General features: G+C 42.4%; 2 protein-coding genes across 4 annotated transcripts in view; both read right to left on the bottom strand.

Annotated features, from left to right (window-relative positions):
* Nucleotides 1–3616: 3616 nt before the first annotated feature.
* LOC148033236 (uncharacterized) lies at nt 3617–7571 on the bottom strand. 2 transcript variants are annotated; one of them, XM_087682244.1, is made up of 4 exons: nt 4851–7571; nt 4584–4756; nt 4295–4490; nt 3617–4212 (listed from the first exon to the last, which is right to left on the bottom strand). In XM_087682244.1, exons 2-4 carry the CDS (start codon nt 4733–4735, stop codon nt 4192–4194), a joined length of 369 nt encoding a protein of 122 aa, XP_087538370.1. In that variant the 5' UTR covers nt 4736–4756; nt 4851–7571; the 3' UTR covers nt 3617–4191. The 2 variants fall into 2 exon arrangements, with proteins under 2 accessions (XP_087538370.1, XP_087538371.1); XM_087682245.1 differs by having other exon boundaries at nt 4861–7571.
* A 3506-nt stretch (nt 7572–11077) lies between these two features.
* Nucleotides 11078–27458, bottom strand: part of LOC148033235 (kinesin-like protein KIN-7K, chloroplastic) — a 39895-nt gene continuing 23514 nt past the window's right edge. The window contains exons 25-27 of one of the 2 annotated variants that reach the window (XM_087681135.1): nt 11749–11878; nt 11565–11656; nt 11078–11469 (exon numbers count right to left, since the gene is read on the bottom strand). In XM_087681135.1, the coding sequence (XP_087537261.1) occupies nt 11571–11656; nt 11749–11878 (216 nt within the window). In that variant the 3' untranslated portion in view covers nt 11078–11469; nt 11565–11570. The remainder of the gene's footprint in view (nt 11470–11564; nt 11657–11748; nt 11879–27458) is intronic. The other variant, XM_087681134.1, reaches the window with a different exon arrangement.

Here is a 27458-nt window from a genome sequence, read left to right as displayed (position 1 = left end):
ATCATTTGGTTTCTCAATTACGGATAAAAAATACTATATTCCTATGCTACTGATTTTATAAATTCTGCCAATATCACTATGCAAAGACTAGAAATTACATAACAAGGAACATCCTTGCTTAACCCCTAGTGAAAGAATCATACACTTGAGTCCCTCTCATTAAATGATAACTCACTTCTTCATACAATCTTGTTATCGCCACTCTATAATATTATGATATTCTCAAGAGCTCCATCCTTTCCCAGTACAATCAGACACCAAGTCCGTCTCTTTGAACTAGACACTTTAGTCCAACTCTTCTAATGATAACTCGCTTACTCGTACACTCTTGCTATTGCCAATATCTAATATTTTGGTATTCTCAACGGTTTCATTCTTTCCCAGTAAAATCCATATGATAATCCTTAAAGCAAGCTAGGACATCCTTCACATATGCCAGTGTTCCATCAAGTCATATATTTGCCTAAGGATTCATTCAAGTTGCATATATGGCCAAGGTTGACTTGCTAGGCCCGAACTCAGCTTTCATATCAATTTCATAAACCAAATGACAAAAACAAGAGTCTGGAGCATACCTCTGTAAAGCCTTTGCTAATCAAAAGGTTGGTAACTTTCTCACATCTGATTCCACTAGTACAATACTTCATAGCCACTTTTTGAGGGAGCTTATGGAAGAGTACTAAGTCTCCATCAGCCGCATGAGAAGCATCATTTTCCTTCACAAGACAATCTTCTATCTAAGTAGGAAACTCTCTAAAAGAATCGGTTTCGTGGTCCATGACTCCTTTAAACTTTCCTATCAGGATCTCATACGAGTTCCTAACATCTACAACGTCCTATAGTTGTATTGATTTTGCAGCCAAAAAAATATTTTAAAAATTAAAAAAAAATCGATGAGCACTACAACCATTCTGTATGGCATTCCGTATAGAATTCTATACGCCAATTGCCGCTCGTTTCCACGACGGTGGACAACGTATGCCTACAACTTATATATATTCTACATACATTTATACATACATGTGTGTGTGTGTGTGTGTGTGTGTGTGTGTGTGTGTGTCTGTGTGTGTGTGTGTGTGTGTGTGTGTGTGTGTGTGTGTGTATGTATATGTATATGTATATGTATATGTATATGTACACACACACACACACACACACACACACACACACACACACACACACACACACACACACACACACACACACACACACACATACATACATACATACATACATTGTCTCATAATAAATGATAGCCAACTATCAACAAGCAACCTCAAAATAGTAAGTAGTAAGAAAATGTCATATCAACATCTTCAATAAGTAGGATACATGGGTACAAGGTGAGAGGTAAAGAGTGAAGCTTGCTCATAAGGAGAAAATTAGATCACCCCATGAACTTTTGCATAGATTATTGAAGAATATTATGCACCTCCTCCATTGTTAGTGGCTTTTGTCTATCTTTTGTAATGATGAGAGAGAGAAAGAGAGAGAGAGAGATCTAAGGGGAGAGAGAGAAAGAGGGGGTCAAGATAAAATGAAATATTGATGTCTCCAATAGACTGAAGTGAAATATGAGACAAACGTTATTGTCCTAGTGTGATAGCACCAAATTTTGAGAAGTATTATAAATGAAGGTTCTACATTCTAGTAAGCTTTGACCTAGCAATTCAGTGGAAACACTAATCATAATGAGGTTTTAGGTTCAACCAACAATGTGAAAAGGCAAAAGGAGAATAATGCAAAATGGATGGACCTCTTACAACCCTATTAGATGGGCCATTGGTTGTTTTTTGTTAGCCAATTTTTGATGTGGGTGAGTCCAATTTAATAGGCATTTTCTTGCCACCTACAAGTGATTAATTTTCTTGCTTGTGATGAGGACCCCAAGATGGGCTCCCCATCATTTACGATGGACCTTTTGAGGACTCAAAAAGAGGGAGTTATGTAAATTTCTTTCCATTCTACTTGAGAAGAGGGCTACAACATAGTAGGCTTTTTCCACTCACTTCTAATCCATCTCATGGTTCTAAGATTGGATTTGAGTTGACAAATTATTTTCATATCCACGTAAAAGTGAACATGAATATCTGGAAAAGGATCGTGTCCTCATTGCTACATGAAGTGTGATTGTTTTTTTGCTTATATTGATGTGTTACTTCTTCTTTTTTTTGAAAACAAGTTGTCTACATATATGACTTCTTCCACGAGTGGTTTGTTGATCACTTTGAGGACTATCTTGCGGGCGAGCGGCATCCACGAAGAGGATTCACCAGATTATGTGCGCCTCCCTGATGCAGAGCTGGAGGCCACAATAATTCACTTCCAACAGATTTTGAGGCTAGTTCTCCTTGATGAGGGCTCTTCTCGAGAGCCTCATGCAGGAAGAGGTGCAGGAGGAGCATGTAGGTGTTGATCACCTCTTATGTAGAGAATAAAGTGTTTTATATTTTATATAGTAAGTTTAGGGGCCAAATTCTAACTTGTTGATGCCATTAGGACTCCCCTTCCAGACACTACACGGACTCCCCTTCTAGACACTACCCACCCACTGGGTGATGGGGTTGTGATTGAGCACAGGAGATTGAGACATGGTTAGATAACTTGCCTCTCTATTTTAGGTTAGCGTGAGGTCCTATGAACATATGACTAATTATCTTGTGTTTTTTCTTACTTGTAGTGAGCCTCCATGATAGTGATGCCGCAGACCTTTGCCACCCCATCTACATTTTCATCGACACCTAGATCTACAATGGATTCTAGGGAGCACTCGGGCTCCCAGGTGTCTGCCACCCTGCCAAAGAGCCCTATAGCACATCAACCATTGTTCACGACATGCACCAGAGAGTTAGGGGTCACTTGCAACATTGACGTCAAGGGACAGGTGGTACTCGTAGAAGGTGGACATCTTTTCCATCGACGCATCGGATCACTGCTGGAGACCTACATGCCTAGAGTACAGTTCTATGGGCATATGTATCTTTGACTTGCTTTAATGATTCAAAATATCACGAGATTAGTTTAATTCTTTTTTTTTACAATGCACGGATTAGTTAGAGCTCGACAAAAAGTTTGTCTCAATCACCTAAAGTGTAAGTTCGGTACTAGATGGAGCCATAAGAGGGTGCTGCACGACGTGGCTTGATTTTGCTGAGACATCGATGAGACAATGCATAGTTAGTACCTCCAACAAGAGAGAGAGAGAGAGAGAGAGAGAGAGAGAGAGAGAGAGAGAGAGAGAGAGAGAGAGAGAGAGAGAGAGAGAGAGAGAGAGAGAGAGAGAGAGAGAGAGAGAGAGAGATGAAATGAAATGTTATGAGAAAACATGTTGGGCAAGAGAGAGAGGCTAGGACATTCTGCTTGGTGCTACGGTACTGATGCATCTTCAAAACATGTTCAAACAAACAAGATTGAGTATGTGGGAAATCAAACCCCAACTCTGGCCATAGATGGCTATCATTCACAAGACTCCCCACCAAACCCACCCATTGTTAGTAAGATTCGAAGAAAGCAATGAAAGAATGAATATGATCAATGGAAAAATGTGTTAGGTCTTACCAATAGGTTCTGCTGATACCAATTTGATTTTCCTACAATGATTAAGAAAGTGGTTGGAATGATCAAGACAAAACACTTGATATAATACCTTTGCTTTTACAATTCAAGCGTGGTTTGGAAAGAGCACAATGATCAAGTCAATCTCTTCATTGTCTTGCATTGTCTCTTAAAGATCCTTGTTTGTGAGTTGTACATCAAGAGCGAGAATGGGTGGAAAAGCTATTGATGGTTGAGGCTCTACAGGAGGCTCAAAGTCCAACTCCAAGGCAAGATCCTCTGTCTCATCATTTGTTGCATCATTGTCACTCACTTCCTCTTCCTGGTGCTCTTCTTGTGCTAATGTTGTAAGTGAATGGGGCTCTGTAGAAGTTGAGTCATCCTCTTGTAGACTCTCTTGGTCCACCTCCTCGCAGGTAGTGTCAAACACCTCATCGTCCCTCGAGGATTGATAGGCACAAGTTGCCTCCATGGACTGCAAGAATCTAGGGCAACATAGAAGAAAGCTTGCTCACACTGTGCTGATAATATGTATTGTTCCCATGTTGTCTGTAATGGCTTTGAAGAGTCAACTGACCAAAACCTAGAGGGCTCTTGTCTCATTGTGGATCCAGCCCCTTTGTACTCAACAAAGAACTAGTCAACCTTCAACACAACCTGTTAACATACAAGATTTGCAACATTTTAGAAAGAATTCTAAAGCAAAGATTGTCAATATACTATTGTTGTCAGAAATTACCCTCTTGCAAATATGGTAGCCAAGCTCATAAATACTGACTATGGCTTCCACATAGCCAAGCTCCTCTTCAATAAGATTTGTGTTATTGTTGGCTAAAAGAAGAGATAATGCAAGAATCTTGGGTCTGATGTAGTCGATCAATTTTGTTGACTCAAAGATCTTGACCATATGTCTACATATTGTTGTACCCGTGTACCTAAAGGTGCAAGAATGAAATATGTGAACTTTAAGTTACATCACTAAGATTACATACAGCTCAACATAGGTACATGAAAGAAAGAAATGTTACCTCTCTATCACAATCCAATCCAATCTTTCTTTGCTCATCATTGGTGTCTTCCCCTTCCATGATTCCATCTCTAATATGGTGGGATAACCACGAAAGAATTGAGAGAGGTTCTGTCTTGCTAGATTTTTGACCTCCTCGTCTTCTTTGTGCATTGCAAACTACTTCATAGTACTCTTCAACAAATTTTTCCATACACTGTGAGTTGTGAATAACAAATGTGGACAAGTTTGTATGTTCCTCATATGAGACCTAAAGGAATGCCCTTACCACATAATACCTCATCTGATAGTGTACTTGGCTCATCCATTTTCCATTTGCAAGGAGCGTCCTCATCAACATGCTCAAGGTACTCGCCAAGGTAGTACATGCACTCCCCAAGCAACCATCCCTCCAACATTGAGCCCTCTAGTCGGGCTCTTTGGTGAACAAGCCCCTTCATGACTCCCATGAACCTCTCTACCCAAAACATCCAACGAGTGCTAACAACACCTACAATCTCTATCTCATCCACCAAATGAATTAGTATGTGGACTTGAATGTCAAAACAAGAAGTTGGTAGCTCCTTCTCCATCAGGCAAAGGAGCTCAATGCATTCCTTTTTCTTTTGCACTATTGACAACACATCTATCTCCTTAGATGTGATCCATCTAAAGCAATAGATGAACATTAAGTGAAATCCCATTCCAAGCATAGATATAGGCATGTGCAAACTGTAGACATACCTTGTAAGCTTCCCCAAGTGGTAGATAACATTGCAAACACCACTCGTCAGACAACCATCAATGACAAGAGGGAGGACATGCTGCGTACGTCCGTTTTACAATACAATCAGATGGCTTATTAGGACAACAATGAGCTGTGGATCAAAAAAGGTAAGAGTTAGCTTGATGAAATTATGCCAATCATGTGTTTTCAAGTTGGAAAGACTCGCACCATCCACAGTAAATATGTTTTGCAATGATGCACCATATCCTATGGGTGTTTGAATAGATCGTATCCACAAATTGATCATTGAAATCTCCGTGGGGGTTAACACACATGGTGCATGTGAATACTATTTTCTTCCCATCTCTTCATCAACTCAAGGCCATAAAGCACACTTGCACATTTGCTCCTTTAAGTCATTTTTGACTTGCTCTGTGTCCTTCAAAACAATGAGATGTTTCCATAAAGAGTGTCCTACGTTCTTAAATATATGCATAGGATTAAGAAGATGACAAATCTTCAGATACCATATCATTATCCCAATTTCATGCTTAACCATGTTTTATTCCTCCATTATCCTTACTTTGTATAAATCCTTGGAATAAAGTATAGTTACATATGTCAATTTATGAATAAAGACCTATTTGATTAATGAAAAGTTTATATCTAGATCCATGTTAATTCGTCCATGGCAATGCTTCCTCATCTTTCCTTTTATGTTTATATTAGCACTTCATTTGATGGAATTATATCTTGTGAGACACCTTCATGAAGATCTTTGAAGGGCTCTATCAGCTTATCGAGACTTGTCATTGAGCAGTGATGGAGTTGAAGTAGGGTTTATTGTTTCATTGACTCCAACAAACTAGTATATCTAGATATCAACTTGTAGCATATCCATTGGATGGAAGGCATCAACTTGGTTGGTATGTTCCCTTTCAAAGAAGCTAGGCTCAATTCCATTTTGACTTATCCATGGCCAATCGATCACCATTATGTGTATGAATGTGTTATAGAGGTTAGATGTCCCAATAGGATAACTACACTTGGGAGGTGTAGATGGATAGTTATGCCCTACACGAACTCCTCGAATTACCTAGCCAATATAGAATCCTCAACAACATCTTGCAAAGGCCTTCTATCTGTAGCATTTCCAAATTTCATCACCAATATGAATTACTTTTTAGCTCTACGAGCTGCCTTCTAGATACCTTTAAAATAATAGCAATCGAGTTTTATTCTTAAATACCTCTTAAATATTGACAATCAAGTTTAACTCTTATTCAAAAATTTTGCAAGTTTATATCTCTAATGAAATGGATGTCCAAGTATCTCCACTTACAAATGAATGTCCAAGTATCTCCACTTACAAATGAATGTCCAAGTATCTCCACTTACAAATTTGCAAGTTTATATCTCTAATGAAATGAATGTCCAAGTATCTCCACTTACAAATGCCTTATCTAACCTATATAGGAAAGAAAGTTCCTTCTCAAGAAGGTCAAGCCCCTAGAGCTCAATGGGGAAGGGATCAAAAGTTGAGACAGACATCGAAGGCTGGATTAAGACTATAGATATTCACCACAATCCTTCATGCATGCTAAAATCTCATGATTTTAATGTTGAACTTAATGACAAAGTTGCACTTATTTCCAACATCCACTTATAATTCCTTTGAATAGTTAATCCGTCCCAATAGGTTTTTATCAACCTCCCAAACTCCATATTCAATGTATGTGCTACCAATATCATCAAATGTTGTGAATTCATTCCCCATCATGGCATATATTGGCTAATCAGTATTACAAAATGAATGATTTCTTGGGCCTTCAGCTTTAAAAGAAGTAAATATATCTCCTTTGTACTCTCTCTATCTGGCATTACGTAGACCAACATTGTCAAGAAGAACTCTATCAACCTAACCCTTGAGGATGCATTGCATGTAACCCTTAAGAAATGCATTGCATGTACCCCTTGGATCATAAATAATATTATCCTAATGCTAGCACGAGTTGAAAAATGGCAATGCTTCAATACCTATGGGCTTTCTGTGTATACCTTTAGACACTATAATGATCTGCTTATGGTTAATGTCCCTAACCCCTTTATTTTTCTCTCATATATTTAGGCATTTATATCCTCCATATATGAAAATGGTTCCAAGGAGTTGGACCTAAAAAGAAAACTTATTCTTCTATTTTAGCATTATACATTTCATATATCAAGCGACAAAGTTCCTTACTATGGAACTCTTTCGTGACACCCATGATTTTGCCATAAAATCATATGACCAAAAACATAATCTACTATTTAATTGTATCAAATACATACAATGTGGCAACAATCCTCCATCCTCTTGGGCACATAAAATAATACTATCACAATAGGATTGGTGTATCCTCAGGAGCACAACTATGAACAAGTGTTGGACTCTTGGATACTATTGTTTGTTCATATAACCTACAAGTAGGAGATAATGGCATGTACACTCTTTAACTCTATATATTAATTGTTTTTGTACATGCTTGTGTGTAGCAACACCTTGATCATGTAGTAGTGTTTGTCTCATGTCATAACCACATGCAAGTAAATTCATCATCATGCCAATGTGTAATGCATGCAATCATGGGTTTTTTAGTTCACTCAATGACTTTTACCATCTCCAAGATAGATCTTCTTCTTAACTTTGATTTTAGACCAAAAAGGAGATGAGTTTTTGGAGAGCATGCCTAGTCTCAATGGTCATCGGTTATCTTTGGTTTTCTCATTTGGTGGTTTGCATTTCTCAACCTTAGTTATATTATCCAATTCTTCTTTATCAAGAGAGTAGCAATTGATGTCTACGACTATCTAAATCCCATCGATATTGACATGATTAGTCTAATCATCTTTGACAGAAGTTTATGTAATGACTTGGGCTAGGTGGCAATTTCAATCTCTAATCAAATCATTGGAAAGAGATAGATGGTTTTGGATTACTATAGATGGTCTTGGTCTTTTTGCATTTGAATTGTCTTCCCTTCTCAATCTGAGGGTGTCAAATTAGCAGCAACAAGAAGTCGCTATTGTGTTTGTTGATTACATTATTCTTTGTCTACTAACATTTGTGTTTTAGGAGCAAGGCTTGAATGGAAGGCGCAGCTACAAATATTGATTTGGTATTGCTTCTATCTTTCCTTTGACTCGGACACTTTCCTCCAACATTCAAGATAATGGAAATGGTTGTGACGAAAGACAAGTTTGTTGCCAAAGCCTCAATAATCAAATCCAACTAATTTCTAGCATAGTAAAGTTGGGCATGTAGCATGGCTTTAGGTACCCATTGTAGAAGATGTTGAATTTCATGCACTAACTTGCAATAACAGGGTCTTAGTTGTTTGGTCAGGAAAGCCTTTTGTTGTCCGTAGGCAAAGATGAAGGTTTTTGTAGACAGCCTTGGGCACCACCTTAGTGTCTCCTTTACTTAAAGAGAGAACTTGGCTTGCTAGTTTATGTTTCTCTCATCATGATTTGATGAGGCCATTTAGCACGTGTTTACCCCCTTACTAACAGGTGTGGTAGGTCTTGAGACAATCTTCCTTTCTCATTTCTCAGCAGTAGTCATGGACTAGGTTCCCCTTACTGAAAATCACAATGATTTTGACACATGTTAAGCTAAGGTGAATTCTTTTGGTATTGAAATCGATGTTGCATTTAATCATTCACATAAAAGACTTGCCAAGCAATGTCTCATTCCTAATGTTCTATCCATTAGGGAGCATTAAAAACATCAAAGATGCATCTCAAGTCACATGACAAGGCACACTAACAAGGAACACCTCATTACAACGCACCCACTACAAGTTTCCAACAACTTTTAATTTAGGCCTCAAGAGACATACTTTCTAAATTTCCCTTCAATCAATAAGGTGAAAATATTAATAATACTAGGGTACTATTGCTTCCTTGTAGTAATAGCAAAAAGATACAATTAATACAATTCCATCAAAAAGTGTTTCATTTATATATGTGATGCTTATTCACTTTCCACACAAGGTAATTAAAGGAAGCTCATCATGTGCAATTCATTCACTTTCCACTTGTGACTAATGTTCAACCATCACATTGTTTGCCAAGATTAGTTTAAATCTCTAAATCAACTATGACATCACATTCCCAACCACATGTGCTTTTTCAACAAGACTTGGGGTGATCAAAAGGATAATAGAACGTGCATCTAAATGGTATTGCTGAAATTTTGACATGCATATACAATTTATACACTTTGGGTATTATGCTTTGTTGAATGAAGTCGATTTCTCAAGCACAAATGGCCTAATCTATGTTGAGGTTTTTGATGGGATGTGTTAACATTGTAGCTAGATAGCGATGATACATGCATGTATGTGCACATACAAAATTTTGGACTAATTTAGGGCCATGAAGATAAGGACCCTTGTAATTCTAAACTTCAACCAAAGAAAAACCTCATCAACACTATAGGTCCATGGTGGAAAATGTTCAACGGATTACGAAGCCTTGGGGGTAGAAAAAGAACATCTACATATCGGCCTACAAATTCGATGTGATAAAGAAAATGTTGAACCCCTTTTGCTATGCTTGAGACCAACACAATGAACTACTTTTTGGTGTGGTTGAGGCCATAGGAGAAAGGTCGCAATAAACTTCTCTAAATCTAGAGCAACACTTGCAATGATGCTATGCAGCCTAAGAGAGAGCCTTAGACCCCCCAAAAAGGAACATCTAAATGGATTGAGGTCTAGTAATGTTTCCATGCACTAGGCAAAGGGCCATCACAATCAATCCAAAAGTTCCTTGAGGACTTCTTCTCTAAGGGTCGCAACCAAGGCTTAAGAACACTAAGAACTGATGCTCAGGCATTACGTTGATGTGTCCTTTGAAAGCCAACCGTATAGTAGCAAGGCCAAAGGTCAATTCTTGCTTGTATATGAAGCTTGCCTCAATGAGTGGAAAAGGCAGAGCCTTTGGTCTACATTTTGAGTGGATAGAGATTTGGTGGTTACCATTGAGATTCGATACCATCCATAATACCATACATGCATGACCAACCACTTTATCCTTATGCCAATCTCCATGGGGCTCATCTAGAAAAACTATACTTATATCTTGCTCTTCTTCAAGGACCCAGAAGAACTACTCATGAGAAAAGGGCTAAAACCCTCGGGTCTCAAGTAGATCTATTACCACATAATTCATAGGAACACACTTACTGGTTAACAACTAACGACATTCAAACTACGCCAATGGATTGATCAGCTACTCCAATGGCAAATGATGTTAGTTGAGATAGCAATAAGCCCAGCCTTCTTCGGTACTAGCACTATCATGTTCATGCTTGAGCCGCCACCCACTATGGCTCCTTGAATGGTGTTATAATTGATTATTACTATGAGATGTGGACTCTTGTGTCTGCTAGAGAGGCCATAAGGAAGACATTGTGTGCTTACATTCCCAAAAAAATTCGAAGGGTGGCCAAGGTTTGCAAGCTGAGAGGACTGTTCAACTCCTCTAGGCCTCAGGCTTCCAATCTCCCAAGACACTATCACATGGTGAGTTGGATATGCTACTACCCCAGAACATTCAGTAGCACCAATCTGCTCAAGGGAAGAGATTGCTTGATTAGAAAGCCAATGATAAAAAGAAGCAGGCATTAGAGGTGGGCAGTAATTCTAAAGATAATTAGCTCCTGCTTGTGAAGATGCTGGAGTCACAGTTTTAGCCACACAGTCACAACTCTGCATTTATTAGACTTTCAACACTATTTTCTTCAAAATATAGAATTTACCGACAAATGAATGCTTTTGGGCTTAATTAGTTCTCAACAAACAAGGCTGAGATCCAAAGATGATGATCTCTTACTGTAGATAATGTACTCATGTAATCGCTCACTATTCCTCTCTTTACAGCAGAACCTATACCCATTTTTCTCATAATTATCACTATCATGGAAAAATGCCACCACTACATGCTAATGGCATGGGGCGGCAAATAATATAGATGTATTACACAACAGCTTTTGTGAAGCTGCCAAAGAATTATAGTTTGACAGAGAAAACCTCTTTGAGATAGAATATTATAGCTGTACACAGAAAATGCTGGAAAGAAATGTTCATAATCTAAATCCACATGCATCTGTCTTTCCTGTCCCTGTAAAATTTGCCTTTATTTAGCACTCAAATCAGTAGACATTGGTTGAAATAATTGACTTGCAAACATGTACGCATCTGACTTGAAAGCAAGTTAATGATAGCTCACCTGCACTCAAGATGTGAAAGTTATGATCCTATCTGCAATGCCACTTCTGCAAAGGGGGCATTCTGAACATGCTACTGCACATGGTTTGCACACTGGTTCACATGCATCAGTTAGCATACTGTAGAAACACCAAACAATTTATGATCCACAAGGGCTCAAGAGCAAATACCAAGGATGTACTTACAGCAAAAATGCCTGCAGGGAAGCAGAACTGCAGCTGTCGGCGCTTCAAAACAGACTTTGCAAATGTGACCACTTCTTTCTTCACCGTGTTGATCAAATTCCCTTTCCTTGTCTGATTGTTGGTTTTTCGCCTGTAATTTCAGTATGTACTCAAAAGATCAACAGGAAATTAAAAGCAATAAAGCATACAGGTGAATATTTGCGACTAGAACCCTAACTCATGAACTTCAAAGGACAAGACAAATAAAAAATCAGACCAAATAAAGAGTACTTAAAAGCTGGCTTAGCCACAGCGAAGTACTAGCTTTGCTTAACAGTCACGCTATAGAGTACTTCCTGAAAAGTGCATGAAATCTACACCTGCACATCTCCATGGGTTCCGCATATACGGTCATCTGAAAACATTGAGGCTTCACACCGTCAAGAAAACCCACAGCCATCAAGCATCAGTGGGTGTACATGACACTCCTTGAAAGCCACGAAGACACCATTAAAAGGAAGAAATTGTTCCATTGAAAGACCATCTCCTACTTCCTATTATGGAATGCCAAAACGACTGCTGCAGACGCAAACACAAGAAGCAATGTACACGATATTGCATGGAAAGTTGGAACTCAAAAAAGTAACGGTGAATTATCAAACAACCAGGATGTTTGCACCGTATGAAAAGATTTAGATGCTGCAGTGCATAACAAGTTGTGGCATCATCCATTGCCACTTAACCTGCTGTTTTCTTTGCTCAAATCAGCCTTAGCCAATGGATCCCCTGATTGGTAAGTTGTCTGGGGCACCTTTCAGGTACTTGGTCATCCATGTTTACACTATTCACTAGGGACTAGAAAAGAGTTGGATTTATTCATTGGTGATATATTTATGCTCTCCTTTGCACAGTCATAAAGGGCAAGGGATGTCTCACCAGCCAAATCAGAACAAAGTAAGAGTTCTATTCAGGCCCTTTTAACCTATTACTTATCTTAAGCATACATGATGGAAATATTTCAGATGTAGAACTTTACTTTCACAAATGGATCCCAAAGATTTCATCAGCAAGTATGTTCACTTGAGTCAAGACTTGCTGAATTATTGAGATAGATGCAAGTTGGGAACTTCATGCCACTTATCCTGTCCTTTTGTTGCGTGTTTTTCCTACTATGGAAAATTTGGCAAAATTGTTAAATATGATCAAACAATAACTGGAAAGGAAAGTAAATTGACTCTGATAAAAGAGTCTTCCTTTGGAGATGCTTCGATTGTCTGCTTCCTAGTTGGAACTACTCTAGCTAAATGCAAGATTCACCACAACTCGATATTTCAGATATTTGGGTAGAGAGATATTCTACATTTACGAGAGCATTCCTTTGCCATCCATGCTCTTCTTGATAATCATCCATGAACTTGTGGGCAAGTCACCGCCCTAGACATCCATCTTGTAGACATTTCTCACTCCTTGATAGGCTTGAAGATGGTTCCATGACACAAGCAACATGATCTGATATTGTCACTCCTTTGCATCCATCACCAAGTACACCAACGATGAGAGAAGAAGATAGAGAAAAAGAAGAAGAGAAAGAAGATAGAGAAAAGCTTCACCTTACCAAATTCCTCACTCTTTCGCAATCTCACAACTCTAACTCAAGCCTCTTACTGAGAAGAAGAAGAAGAAGAAGAAGAAGAAGAAGAAGAAGAAGAAAAGTAAGAAGATGATGTAGGGAAACACACAACAATCTCGAAACTTTGGACAAACTTCTATTCTTTTAGAAGATACAACTCACTTTGGCCACAAGCTCTTACCTTGTCTTCTCAACACTCCACTCTAACTAAATGAGCATCCTTCTCTCTATCCCGAGAAAGTAAGAACACAAGTCTAGCTTCGAGCTGTAGTGAACTCACCAACTTACCTTCCCACGTTGCACTCCAAAAGCCAATTCTCTTAGTATGCAAAGTTTTCTAGTTGGATAAGGTACTAGGATTAAGGAAGAAGCCCTTTTGGATAAGGTAGCTGGCTTAAGGAAGAAGCCCTCAGAGCTGGAAATCAAATCCTATGAGAAATTGGAAGAGAGTATCAACAGCAATAAACTATGTCTTTTGGTAACTTAAGTAAATATCGAGGTTATTTGTGGTATGCCTTGGACCATCACAGAGTGTTTACAACCAGGAATCATTCATTAATGACTGAAGAAGAGAGAGAACATGCCAAACTATGAAGGTCGTCATCCTGGCCCCTTAAACTTTTACCACTACAGTTGAACAGATTGGCACTAAGCCTAAGACTAGAGCCAGCGCAAAGGAGTCTCAGCATGAAAGTGTTGACTTAGGACAGGTATGACTAGGAGAAAGTTGAGAAGTAAGAACATGCAAGAAGAAGTGCGACTACTGCAGTGGGGGTGAAAGCAAGCACAAAATTATCTACTTCAACCTGCCATTAGCAGCAATCAACCTGATGCTTTATTCAATAAGTACAGCAATAAAAATAGCTCCATTTTTTGTAAATTCCATTTTAGAACAATTCCAAACTTCTCTTCTTGCAAACACTTTTATGGATGCCATTAATTGCATGTGCAGTACCTGAACGGTGCCACTACTGCTTAACTGGTCATACAACTGGTGTGACTCCAGTCATTTTTAACACATTTGCAAAGAGTGTGATCTACTAGTATTTAGCTTGGTTGGAGTTTGAGTTTGAGCTCTTGAAGCAAAAATTTGCATCCAATCGTTTGGTGTCTGCAATAAGCTTCTCAACATGACTAGGCAATTGTGCAAGACAAACAAGGGGTATTGTTATGTTTCAATGTGGTCTTCACCACCAGCTTTAGAGGGATGTGTGGGCCTTGAGCCCATCTAGCCTACCTAGATACACAAGTAATTGGATCTTTCAAGCAAGTACAATCAACTAGGCCCAACCGAAGGAATTTACATTATACACAAATAATTTGACATTTTATGAGATGCCAGCTAGAGCATTTGGAAGCTTTACCCGGCAAACAGCTGTTGGTCACTGTCTGGAACAGTGCCAAATGGCACCTGATCCCATTTTCCGGCAGCATGCAGAAGCAAACTGCTGATAGTCACATGGTCGACCTGATCTGGACCAGGTTGGTCACTCGTCCAACAAACTTTTGTTGAAGACCCACTCACAAGGCAACCCTTGGCTTGTAAACAAAGTAATTTTTCATCCTATTACTATCTTGTATCTTCTTGTCAATACACAGAGTTTTGGATTCATTTTAATCATCTTTATGCTCAAACTCATGTGTTTATCCTTTTCTTGCTCTACAAAGTGATAACAAGGAGATTCAGAGTATGCCATATGATATTACAACAGCCTCTTTAAACTCTTACGACCTATGTAATCATATTTTGTGGCTGCAGGCCACATTTTCTACTACAACGCTGTTCATGTTCAGCCCCAAAGATTGATATTGCTACACTATTAGATATGCTCAATGTCCCACCCTTGTAAGGTGTGGTGCTTTAAGTTGTAAGGCCCCAATTCTGAGGAGAAGCCATGTGTGAGTACGGACACTGGTTGGGTCTTGACTTGTATGCAAATAAGGTCTATGTAACCCGATGGTAAAAAGGCAACCTTTGGGTTAGATAGAGTAGTTATGCTGGTAGCAACTCAAGGCAGAATGCATCAAGTTGCACAGTGTGGGAGTTATCAAGGATCCCTATTTTGGGGTCTCGAGGCCCTGGAAGTGGCTCCTAGCTTGGGGGGGTCTCAATGGCCCCCTAATAGGGATCATCGACTAGGCTACCTTCCCGAGCTACAAAAGAAAAAGCTCTCCAAATCCATCATCAATCTATCTTTCACCCAATCAGAGTTCTTCCAATTACCCTTAAGCTCTTCGCCTATCATCTGTCTAGATCGCCATCTAAGCTTCATAGTGGAAGCGCACATGTAGATGTTGAGAAACCCTTCACCCGCAGTTTGCATTTTTGTGTTTCTGCGTTTTGCGTTTAGGGTTTGTAGCCCCAAAAAAGGGTGCCATCCTAGACTGACTGTGCCTATTTATAGGCCACTCTCATTCATTCTTTACGACTGATTCATTCAGTCTGTCACCTCTTCTCTCTAGCCTCTCCACTGCTGCCCTCACACCCCTTCAGGAGGACATTGTGGTTCGTGGTTCATGGCTGTCTTCATCATCTTCCTTGTGCTACAGCACCCTTGTTCCCTTGTATCACATTCACTCCATGATTCAGATCTTCATCATTCCATTTATCAGAGTTTCCTATCTCTTCTATTCTCTTCTCCATGTTTGTCAAGTTCACTCCGTGTTCCTCCTCGCAAACCCTACTGTCTCATTGGTACGTCATCTTTTGACATGGTATTAAAGCTCGATCTGCTCAAACAGCGGCAAAGCTCCTCCACTCCAATGACGGCAAAGAACCGGTGGTGGGTTCAACGTCCACTTCTCTTCTTCTTCTTCTGCATCAAAATCTCGTTTTTGCAGGTTTCAGGTGTTTTCAACTTGCTGCCCACACCCCTTTCGCGGAGGACATCGCAGTCTCAACTGTCCCTTGCTGTCATCTACAATCTAGCGCCTATTTCCAGTCTTCCACACGTAGTTTGCAATTGTTTACAACAGAGCAACTGTTACTGATCACTGTCCATTTAGAAAACAATCTTGTTTTTGAAGATTTCAAGTATTTCAACTTGCTGCCCACACCCCGGATGCGAAGGACATCACAGTCCAAGCTGGCCATTGCTATCTACGACAGTCTGGCGCCTGTTTCCAGCCTATCATACACTATTTGGAGCTGATTTTAGCATGTTGACTGCTACTGCTGGTTTTTCCTACGTTTTTAGTCTTTCTCTCTCCTCACCTGCGTTTTTCTATTGGTTGCAACCTCTTACTACTGGTCACATCCTCCTCCCACTGGCAGCTCTTACTATTTCCAGCCATTCCACTACCCTCCTAGCCCTTGAGGCGCGGACATTGCAATTTATGGTTTGTGGCTCACCTCTTCCTTCTTCAGGAAGGCACACTGGTACCAATGGCTTATTTACCAACAGATGACCAGACTATTGGGTGCTCCTACTATGGCATCACCGGACACACCACAGATACTTGCAGACTTCGACCTTTACTCCCCACCCCCCAGAGTATATGTGTCTGCCACCAGGCACTCCTTGTGCCACCTCTCCTTTCTAGGCCACAGAGATCGTTCTACATCGGCTATTAGAGTACTATGCTCAAGGCAATAAGGCCCATCTGATGCGCACTAAGTCCTTTCGAGCACACGGAGGATTGATTGGTGCTAAGACCTCCTGGAGATCGTCGCAATGCCAGCAGCAGTCTTCTCCCACCTATTTTCGGGTACAGTGGCTACCATGGCCCGCGGTTCTACAGTCCGCTCCTTCTTAGTCTACATTCTCAATCGAAGTTACCTAAAGGGTATTAAGAGCAAAACTCCTCATGAGGCCTATTCTAGTAATAAACCGTCTGTCTCACACTTTAGAACTTTTGAATGAGAACATTATGCACATGTTCCAAAGGATAAGAGAAACAAGTTTAACCCAAAAGGCATAAAATGTATCTTCTTGGGTTATAGTAATGAGCAAAACGCTTACAAACTGTATGACCAATAGGCACAGAAGATCATAGTGAGCTGTGATGTGGTATTCAAGGAGCAATCACATACAATGAAAGAGGAGAATATAAGTTCTTCCACTTTATCATCTAGTGAAGTAGTCCACTATGAACCTATCCCCCTGTCCCTCCTCTCAAGGAGAAGAAAGCATCATCTTATGCAAGCCGAGTATAATAGCATAATGAAAAATGATGATACTTCAAAACTAGTGGATCAACCAAAAAAGAAAAAGATTACTGACACCAAGTGGATTTGAAAGGTAAAGTATAAGGCTGATAGAAGCTTTAAAAAATACAAAGCTAGATTACTTGCACAGGGTTTTTCACGGGTTGAAGGATTTGATTAACAAGAATCATTTGCTCCAACTGCTAAAATGACCACTATTGGCACAATACTTGCAACGGCCACTCATAACAAGTGGCAAGTTTACCAAATGAATGTTAAATCAACATTCTTGAATGGTGACCTCAAGGAGAAGGTGTACATGGCTCAAGCACCAAGGTTTGAGACCCCCCATTTTGAAAACAAAGTTTCTAAGCTAAAGAAGGCATTGTATGGGCTGAAACAAGCCCTTAGAGCATGGTACCAACAGAGAGATAAACCCTTTTTAGGCTTAAACTTTAAAAGATATGCCTCAGATACTAACTTATATGTTTACAAGGATAGTGAAAAGTTTTTTGTGATTGTCCTATATGTGGATGATCTTCTTATTACACGTGACTATGAAGATATGATCCATCAAACTCAAAAAGGCTTTGATCTTTGGGTTTGAAATAACAAACTTGGATATATTGCATTATTTTTTAGGGATTGAAGTCTAGCAAGAGCCTAGCAAAATCTTCATCTCTCAAAAGAAGTATGCATGGGAGATCTTAAAGGCATTTGGCATGACCAAGTGCAAGGAGATAGCTCATCTATAGGTCAATGTGAAGTTATATATTGAGGATACATCAGCACTAGCAAACATTGGGAGGTATAGGAGATTGGTTGGCAATCTCATCTACTTATGCAACACCGACCCAAAAATCAATTTTGTTGATGGTGTTTTAACAAGATCCTCAAACAAACCACGATAAAATCATTGGAAAGCCGGGATACAAGTGCTCAGATACTTGAAGGGAACTCTTGACTATGGTAGCACATACGATTCCGGAAGTGCTCATGGGAAACTGTGACTTAGATTGGGCAGGTGATAGTCATTCCAGGAATTTGATTTTTGAACATTGTTTGTCTTTAGGTTCAAGAATATTCTCATGAATCAATAAGAAGCAACCAACTATGGCATTGTCTTCTACCGAAGTAAAGTACAAGGTAAAATTTTTTTTATTGCATGTGAAGCAATAAGGTTAAGAAGAATCCTATGGCATATGGGAGTACAAGATGAAGATCCAATAGTGCTAAGATATGACAATTAGAGTTGCATCGCCATTGCCAAAAATCCAGTTTTTCATACACACATCAAACACATTGAGATCCAGTATCACTATATGTGTGACTTGATTGAGGATGGGACAGTAGAGCTTGTTTACTGTCCAATGGAGGAGAATGGAGTAGATATCTTCACCAAAGCTCTTATAAAGGATCTACTTCGAGTTCATCTTCAAAGACTCTACGTTGGGCCAAGAATGTAGTTCACTTGCAAATGGACATTGAGGGGGAGTGTTAAATATGCTCAATGCCCCAACCTCGTAAAATGCCACCAATGATCTATGGTGCTCTAAGTAATAAGGCCCCCATCATGAGGAGAAGCCATGTGTGAGCACACACATTGGTTGGGTCCTAGCTTGTATATCAGATGAGGTCTATGTGACCAAATGGCAAAAATGTGACTTTTGTGAATCTAGTCCTTGGGTTAGATAGAGTAGTTATATTGGTAGCAACTCGAGGCACAATTCATCAAGTTGCGGGATGTGGAAGTTATCAAGGATCCCTATTTTGGTGTTCTTTACTCCTTGCTCAGATTCTATCCACTGCACCGTGTAATTTCTACATACATTGCTGTATTTTTCACCCTATTCAAGAAGAATTATGCTCTAGATCTGATAATTGCTCATTGCACAAGTGCTCATGATTGCTGCCAGTAATCTTCTACTAGCAACAAAGGTTGGTGTTGATGGAGAGTGTGCATATTGTTGTGGAGGAAGTTTGCAACTCGTGTGTCTATGACTCTATGGGTTGCTTCAAATGTATACGACTTCAAAATTTCCATTTTGGACCTTCTCACTTAATCTTTCATCTTTGCAACAATTTTCAACGAATTATCACATACTTTATGCATGGTTTTCTGAAAAAGTAAAGTTGAGACAATACTAAACATGAAAAGCAAGTGCACATATATGGCTCCTGGGACCATGTCACTTCCATCTATCATAAAAAAGTGAATATGAGGCACTTGATGCGAAAGACACCTACTAGTGTCCAAATTGTTGGCCTTTGATTTCATGGGATAATTTGGACCAATCAAGCTACAACTTTTAGGGGAGATGGGCACTAGATCTAAAAGAAAGGCCATATGATCATTGTTGGTACTTGAGAAAGACAATGAGCTATAGCAAACAGCACGAATTGCAATAGACCCAAAGCCTTCAAACTTTTAGGGTTAAAGAATGCAATAAGTGAAGGAAAACGTGAATAACATTGTGTCTACTTTGATGCCACTATAATGGGAGAGATGATTGTATACAAGTTCAAATGGAAAGGTTATTTAAGAAAAAGAGAATAACTTCTACGTACAGAGGCTTGGACCTTCTTTTAAAAACTTAAATGTCCACATCTACCTCTTTGACCTTTGACTAATGCAAGAGGTGTAGAGTGTCCCCATTCACATTAACACATACATTAAGATATGTTCACATTGATAGGAGAATACCTAACAATCTACTCTAGGATCTAGAAGCTAGATTGATGAAGTACATAAAAAGATTGGCGGGTGACAACTTCCGACCCATTGCGAGGCTTGAGAATAAGGTCCTCTGCTCCAACGGCACTCGATCATTTGGACGGCCAACTGCATTGTGTTTCAGTTTCTTGAAAGAGTTTAGCTTATGTTGTTGGGTTGAGCTCTAACATGCTTGTGTTCTTTGATTGTTATGTTTGTGAGTTTTGCAAACTCGGTGATGTTCATGATGTGCTAGTGTCGAACACCATGGTGTACACCAAGGGCCTATCCAAAGGAAGCTCGCAACTTTTTTCACAAGTACATATGCCACTTTAGAGCGATCTTAGTTTGCATATTGGAGGAGTACTGAGAAGACCTAAGCACAAACCCAATCCATATCTACACGAGGAGTATTGCTTAGTTGCGCAATTCAACTTGGCCGATCCAAATGTCCAAGATTCCAACCTTGCACTAGCAAGACATGCATAGAAGGAAACGTGAGATTATTGCTTATGCTAGAGCCAATCCCCCCCAAATTCTTCTCCATATGGGGCAAGATTGACGCTATGCAATAGCAATCGATGGGTGTTCTCTTAAGGTGATATGTATTTTCATTATTAACTAGGGTTTTCTTTTAGCTTTTAGCTTTTGTTTAGTGGTTCTTTTCCAAACGGTTATATCATATTGCAAATAGTTGTTATGATGATCTCATCAATCATTTTGGCCTTTAGTAGACATTAATAAATTATTTCATTTCATGCACACAAGTGCACACGCATGCATACATTTGTTAGCCTGCTCTTCTTCAATCTCAGTCTGTCATCTCCTGGTTGTGAGCTCCTGTAAGAGTCTGACAGGAGACAGAGGAGCTCTGTCAGGACATTTTTGTGGCTGCTCTAGGCAGCATGCAGTCCTGGGTTTGTTCCAGCCCAAACTGGGCTGTTTTTGCCCTGACTGCCCATTTTTCTGGGCAGTCGGCCAGATCTGGCTGGTCGGCCAAATCTGGCCAGGTCGGCCAGTTTGGCTGGTCGGCCAGTTTCCTGGCCTGGGGGCTATTTATAGCAGCCCCCCCAGTCAGTCCAGCATTGCTTTTTGCAGGTACAGCACTGCTCCCTCCGTCTCCGTCTCCGGCATTGGTGCTGCCACTGCTTCCAGTCTGTCCTGGTTCCCTCACTGACACTCCGGGCTGCGTGCAGGGACTGTTCTGTCCATTCCAGTGTATTCAGCATTCATCTCAGTCAGTGCAGACTTTCTTCTTTCATTCTCTGCTTTCTCTCTCCTCTCCTCTGTGTTCGTGTTCTTCTTCCGCTGCGCACTCTCACATGATATCATCGCCTGATTGAGAGCACGGAGGACATACTGCCAACAGATCCACAACAACCAGGCGACTGCTTCAGGAGGCTGCCAACAGATCCATCACACCCAGGCGACTGCATCAGGAGGCTGTTCAGCCTGCGTTTGCTGTCCACGCTGACTGCAGAGGCTGCCACGTCATCCAGCGACGCAGCAACCCTGCGTTTGCAGCCAGGCGGCCTTTCCTGCTGCTGGGCGACCTCCCTACAGGCTGCGTTTTGCTGCTCTGCAGGTCGCTTCCACCCCAGGCTGCTCCTTTCCTGCTGGCGACCTCTGTCCGGGCTGTTTCCTGGTGCTGGTGGTCTCTTTTCTGGTGTCCGACATCAGATCTCTTTGCGTTTTGCAGATCCAGGTGTTTGTAGGCACTCTCTGCCTGCGTCTTGGTGGTTGGTGACCACATTGCTGGTCCTATTTCGACAGCGGCACAACTTTCTTTGGTATTTTGCAGATTGGAAGATGTCTTACCAGTTTTCAGGCTTTGAAGACTCAGAGGATGAGCTTCTCTCTCATCATTCCTCTGAGCGGAGGCGGGATTATCATGAAGTTCGACATCGGGAAGAACCTCCTCGCACTCGTCCTTCTTCAGTCCATGCATCTCAGAGGGTTCCATCTACTGCGAAGGTTTCTTCAGTGAAGACTGCCTCAGCTGTGCGGATGCCTTCCTTGATTCCCTCTATCCAGGTGCCGATTCTCCCTTCCTTTCCGAAGGAAGATAAGTTGGATGGTTCCAACTACTCCCTATGGTCATGCAAGGTGGCTTGCATCCTCGATACATTTGACCTTTGGGAGCTTGTTTCTTCGCCCATCGACCGACCCCCCGTGGATTCGTCCGATGGCACCTCTATGGACCGTGCAGCCTTATGGCATAGGCTCAACTCTCGAGCCCGTTCCTTTCTTTTTATGAGTCTCCATGATTCTGTTCTTGTACATGTTCACAGGTTAAAGACCGCAGCGGAAGTATGGACAAAGCTTGCGTCTTTGTATCAGCACAAGACATTTGCCCACAAGATTTCCCTGGAGAAGAAGTTGCGGATGCTCAGTCTTGATGGTTCTTCTTCCATGAAGGAGCACATCACGAAGATGGAGGATATGTGAGGCGAGCTAGCCTCTCTTGGTCGTCTGATATCGTCTGAGGATATGGCGATGATTCTGTTGACTCAGCTGCCATCACCCCGTTATGATGTCTTCTACACCAGCCTCATCATTTCGAGGACCCGTGAGACACTCCTATGGGAGGAGCTTTCCCCGCTTGTCTTGGAGCATGACGAGCGACTCAAAGAGGTGGGAGCCAGTGGCTCCACCAAGGCATTTACGGCCGGCACAGGTGGCGGCAAGAAGACGAAACAAAAGAAGGAGAAGGCAAAGGACAAGAAGGAGGAGGACAAGAAGGATGCGAAGGAGAAGAAGCCCAAGTGTCCCCATTGTGGGAAGGGCACTCATCCCGAGGAGAAGTGTTGGCAGAAGTATCCCCATTTGAAGCCTAAGGAGAAGGACTCGAAGGCGGCCCCAGCCACAACAGAATCTGCGTTTGTGCATCTCTTTGTTGAGAAAGACACTGCCCTAGCTTCTACCACACAGGAGAAGCCTTGGCTCGTCGATAGTGGAGCATCTTCACATATGACCTTCCGTCAGGATTGGCTTCAGGATCTTTGTTCCAGAGGGGGTACAGTCACCATTGGTGACAATTCTACAGTTCCTGTTCGTGGAGTGGGGACTTTACCTATGTTTTCTAACAGGCGGTCTTCCTCCGCCAAAGTTCTCTATGTTCCTGATTTGGGTTTTAACCTATTATCTGTGCATGGTCTTACTCAGTTGGGTACCCGAGTCATTTTTACTCAGGATGCAGTCACAGTGGAGGATGCTTCTACAGGTGATGCTCTTTGGACAGGTACACAGGAGGGTGGGCTTTATACGCTCACAGCCTTGGCTGCGCGGACTTCCCGTGAGCTTGGGCTGCTTTGGCATGCTCGGTATGGTCATTTGAACCTCGATTCACTTCACCAGGCTTCTAGGAGGAAGATAGTGGAGGGACTTCCTGATTTCCCTCCTCTTCACACTTTGTGCCCTAGCTGCTTGAGGGGCAAGCAGCACCGGCAGCCTCACCCGCAGGTTGCTTCTAGGCGGGCTTCTTCTCCGCTTGAGTTGGTTCATACTGACCTTTGCGGACCTATGGGCACGGCCTCCCTTGGGAAGGCCAAGTATTTGATGCTGATTGTGGACGACTTTAGTCGTTATGTGTGGCCTTATTTCTTGGAGTACAAGAGCGAGGCGTACTCCCGTTTCTGTGAGTGGCAGGTGTTTGTGGAGACCCAAACAACTTCCAAGGTTCGTGGTGTTCGAGCTGATCACGGTGGAGAGTTCACTTCTCACCTTTTCTCTCAGTTTTGCAGGGATCATGGTATTCGGGTGGAGTATTCCCATCCGAACACACCATCACAGAATGGTGTGGTGGAGCGTGCGAATCGGACCATGATTGAGATGGCCCGATCTATGCTGGAGCATAGGAGTCTTCCTCATTTCCTTTGGGGTGAGGCGGTGGCTACAGCGGTGCATATTCGCAACCGCTCTCCGACTTCGACGTTACAGGACATGACTCCGTATGAGGCTTTCTTTGGGAAGAAGCCTTCCGTGTCCCATTTTCGCATCTTTGGGTGCGATGCTTTTGTCCATGTGGACAAGAAGAAGAGGAAGACGAAGTTCGACTCTAAGTCGAGAAAGCTTATCTTCGTTGGTTATAGTACGACCACGAAGGGATATCGGCTCTATGACCCGTCGACGCGGACGGTTGAGGTGAGCAGGGATGTGATCTTTGATGAGGCTTCGGCCTCTGAGGATCCGATTGATGGTTCTCTTACAGATGTTTCTTCATCATCAACGGACCCCCCCCCCACCTTCTCTCCCTTCACTTCCTTCCAGGATGCCCCTTAGCACCCCCCCTATTCCTCCTCCTTCGGCTTCCCTTTTTCCTTTGGTGGATGTGCCTTCGTCTACTACGAGCTCTTCTACCGCCACTTCGGGATCTTCACGGGATGTACAGCCTTCTTCAGATGCGGAGGATCTACCTTCACTCGGTGAGGGGGAGTCCCTCTCCGATTTGGGTGCTTTACAGGTTCCGGAGACCCCCCGGTCTCCCTCACAGCCGCAGGAGTCTCTCAGGATTCCTTTAAGGTATCGCCGGCTCATGCAGGATTCAGGTGTTACTCACTTTCCTGCTTCTTCTACCGGTCCCCGTCGATCAGCACGTTTACAGGCCCAGCGGGACAGTTCACTCTGTGTGAACTATGCTCTTATGTCACAGATTCTTCAGGATACCGAGCCTTCCACTGTGGAGGAGGCTCTTGCACAGGATATTTGGAGACAGGCTATGCAAACCGAGCTCGATTCCATCGAGCGAAACCATACGTGGGAGCTTGTACCGCGTCCCGCGAAACGGAAGGTGATTGGTGTGAAATGGGTCTTTAAGACCAAATATCTTGCAGATGGCTCCTTGGACAAGCATAAAGCTAGGCTTGTTGCCAAGGGTTTTGCACAGCGTGCAGGGTTGGACTACTTTGAGACTTTTGCTCCTACAGCTAGGATGTCCACCATCCGAGTTCTTTTGGCTCTTGCTGCTCACCACCGTTGGCCTGTCTATCAGATGGACGTCAAGTCTGCTTTTCTGAATGGCGTTCTTGAGGAGGAGATTTATGTTTCACAGCCTCCTGGTTTTCTTGTGCACGGGAAGGAGGATCATGTCTACAGGCTGCGGAAGGCTCTTTATGGCCTAAAGCAGGCTCCTCGTGCTTGGTACCAGCGGATTGACCGCTTCTTTCTACAGAGTGGCTTTGCGCGCTCCGCTTCTGATCCCAACCTCTACTTACGGATTGTGGATTCTCTTTCGGTGTTCCTTATCTTGTATGTGGATGATCTTATCATTACAGGGAGCGACACTCAGCAGGTGGAGCATACACGGTCCATTCTACAGCAGGAGTTTGACATGACGGATCTAGGGATCCTTCACTTCTTTCTAGGTCTGGAGATCTATCAGATGCCACAGGGCATTTTTATCTCGCAGCACAGGTACATCTCCGAGCTTCTTTCGGAGTTTGATATGGCTGAGTGTCGGCCTATCTCATGCCCCATGGACCCTGAGTCCAAGCTTTTGACAGCTGGAGTTCCTCTTACCAATCCCACCCGTTACAAGTGCCTTGTCGGCTCTCTTATCTGGCTGCTTCACACTCGGCCGGATATCTCTTTTGTGGTGGCTTTATTGTCTTCCTTTATGCAGACTCCTACCCGGGATCACTGGCAGGCAGCCTTGCGGGTTCTTCGCTATTTACAGGGGACTCGATCCTTTGGGATCATGTATGGAGATGGGATTACCCTTTCTGGATGGAGTGATTCTGATTGGGCAGGTGATGTGGATTCGCGACGATCCACTACAGGTTATGCTTTCACCATTGGATCTGGTGCTGTCTCTTGGAGCAGCAAGAAGCAGCCTACTGTGGCACTTTCTTCTACAGAGGCTGAGTATCGGGCCCTATGTTCGACCGCTATGGAGGCAGTTTGGCTCCGTCACTTACTCGCGGAGATTGGCTTTTCCCAGACCGGACCTACGGAGCTGCGCGTGGATAACCAGAGTGCTCTTGCTCTGGCCAAAAACCCGGTGTTTCATGCTCGTACGAAGCACATTGAGGTTCAGTATCACTATGTTCATGAGCAGATCGTGGATTCGGAGCTGGTGGTGGTCTATTGTCCTACGACGGCCAATGCAGCTGATCTCTTTACGAAGCCATTGCCTCAGGCTTCTTTGCTTCATCACATGCGGTTCTTGGGTCTTCAGACTCTCCCAGGAGTTGAGAGGGGGTGTTAGCCTGCTCTTCTTCAGTCTCAGTCTGTCATCTCCTGGTTGTGAGCTCCTGTCAGAGTCTGACAAGAGACAGAGGAGCTCTGTTAGGACATTTTTGTGGCTGCTCTAGGCAGCATGCAGTCCTGGGTTTGTTCCAGCCCAAACTGGGCTGTTTTTGCCCTGACTGCCCATTTTTCTGGGCAGTCGGCCAGATCTGGCCATAGTCGGCCAGATCTGGCTGGTCGGCCAAATCTGGCCAGGTCGGCCAGTTTGGCTGGTCGGCCAGTTTCCTGGCCTGGGGGCTATTTATAGCAGCCCCCCCAGTCAGTCCAGCATTGCTTTTTGCAGGTACAGCATTGCTTTTTGCAGGTACAGCACTGCTCCCTCCGTCTCCGTCTCCGGCATTGGTGCTGCCACTGCTTCCAGTCTGTCCTGGTTCCCTCACTGACGCTCCGGGCTGCGTGCAGGGACTGTTCTGTCCATTCCAGTGTATTCAGCATTCATCTCAGTCAGTGCAGACTTTCTTCTTTCATTCTCTGCTTTCTCTCTCCTCTCCTCTGTGTTCGTGTTCTTCTTCCGCTGCGCACTCTCACAACATTTGCTTCTACATGCACTCACAAATCTTGATATGGCAATCAGCCTCATATCATTCCCATTGATGCTTTATATCCCACTCAAACCAGAATTTGCTAAGAAATCACAATATCTTGGACAACATTTCCACCTTTTGGGAGTCCACAACTCTTGCTCACTCCAAGAATCAATACCTCATTGTGGCATATGCTTCTTCTTAGACTCAAGAGGGCCCACAACATAGTAGATTGGAAGTTCTTAGAGGACACCATGCTAAGAACGCGGTTTCCCAAAGCCATGGGGCAAAGGAGTTGTAGCTCTATATTCTTACATTGCATTCATCTTACAAAGCGCTTACTAAGAAGAATGGGATAGACACAACCAAGTTCTTATCAGTAGGGCTATAAGAGAGAGGTTCAACGCTCAAAAATCAATGAGCCAAGGCTGTCCTCAGGATTTTTTCTCTCTTTTTTATTAGCAAAGGCCA

This window comes from Lygodium microphyllum, chromosome 7, assembly GCF_053477565.2.
Source record: "Lygodium microphyllum isolate KBCC chromosome 7, Lygodium_microphyllum_v1.1.10, whole genome shotgun sequence".
In the NCBI taxonomy this organism is placed as follows: domain Eukaryota; kingdom Viridiplantae; phylum Streptophyta; class Polypodiopsida; order Schizaeales; family Lygodiaceae; genus Lygodium; species Lygodium microphyllum.
The sequence above is the reverse complement of the archived record's forward strand: the minus strand, read 5'-3'. Positions and strand labels throughout refer to the sequence as shown.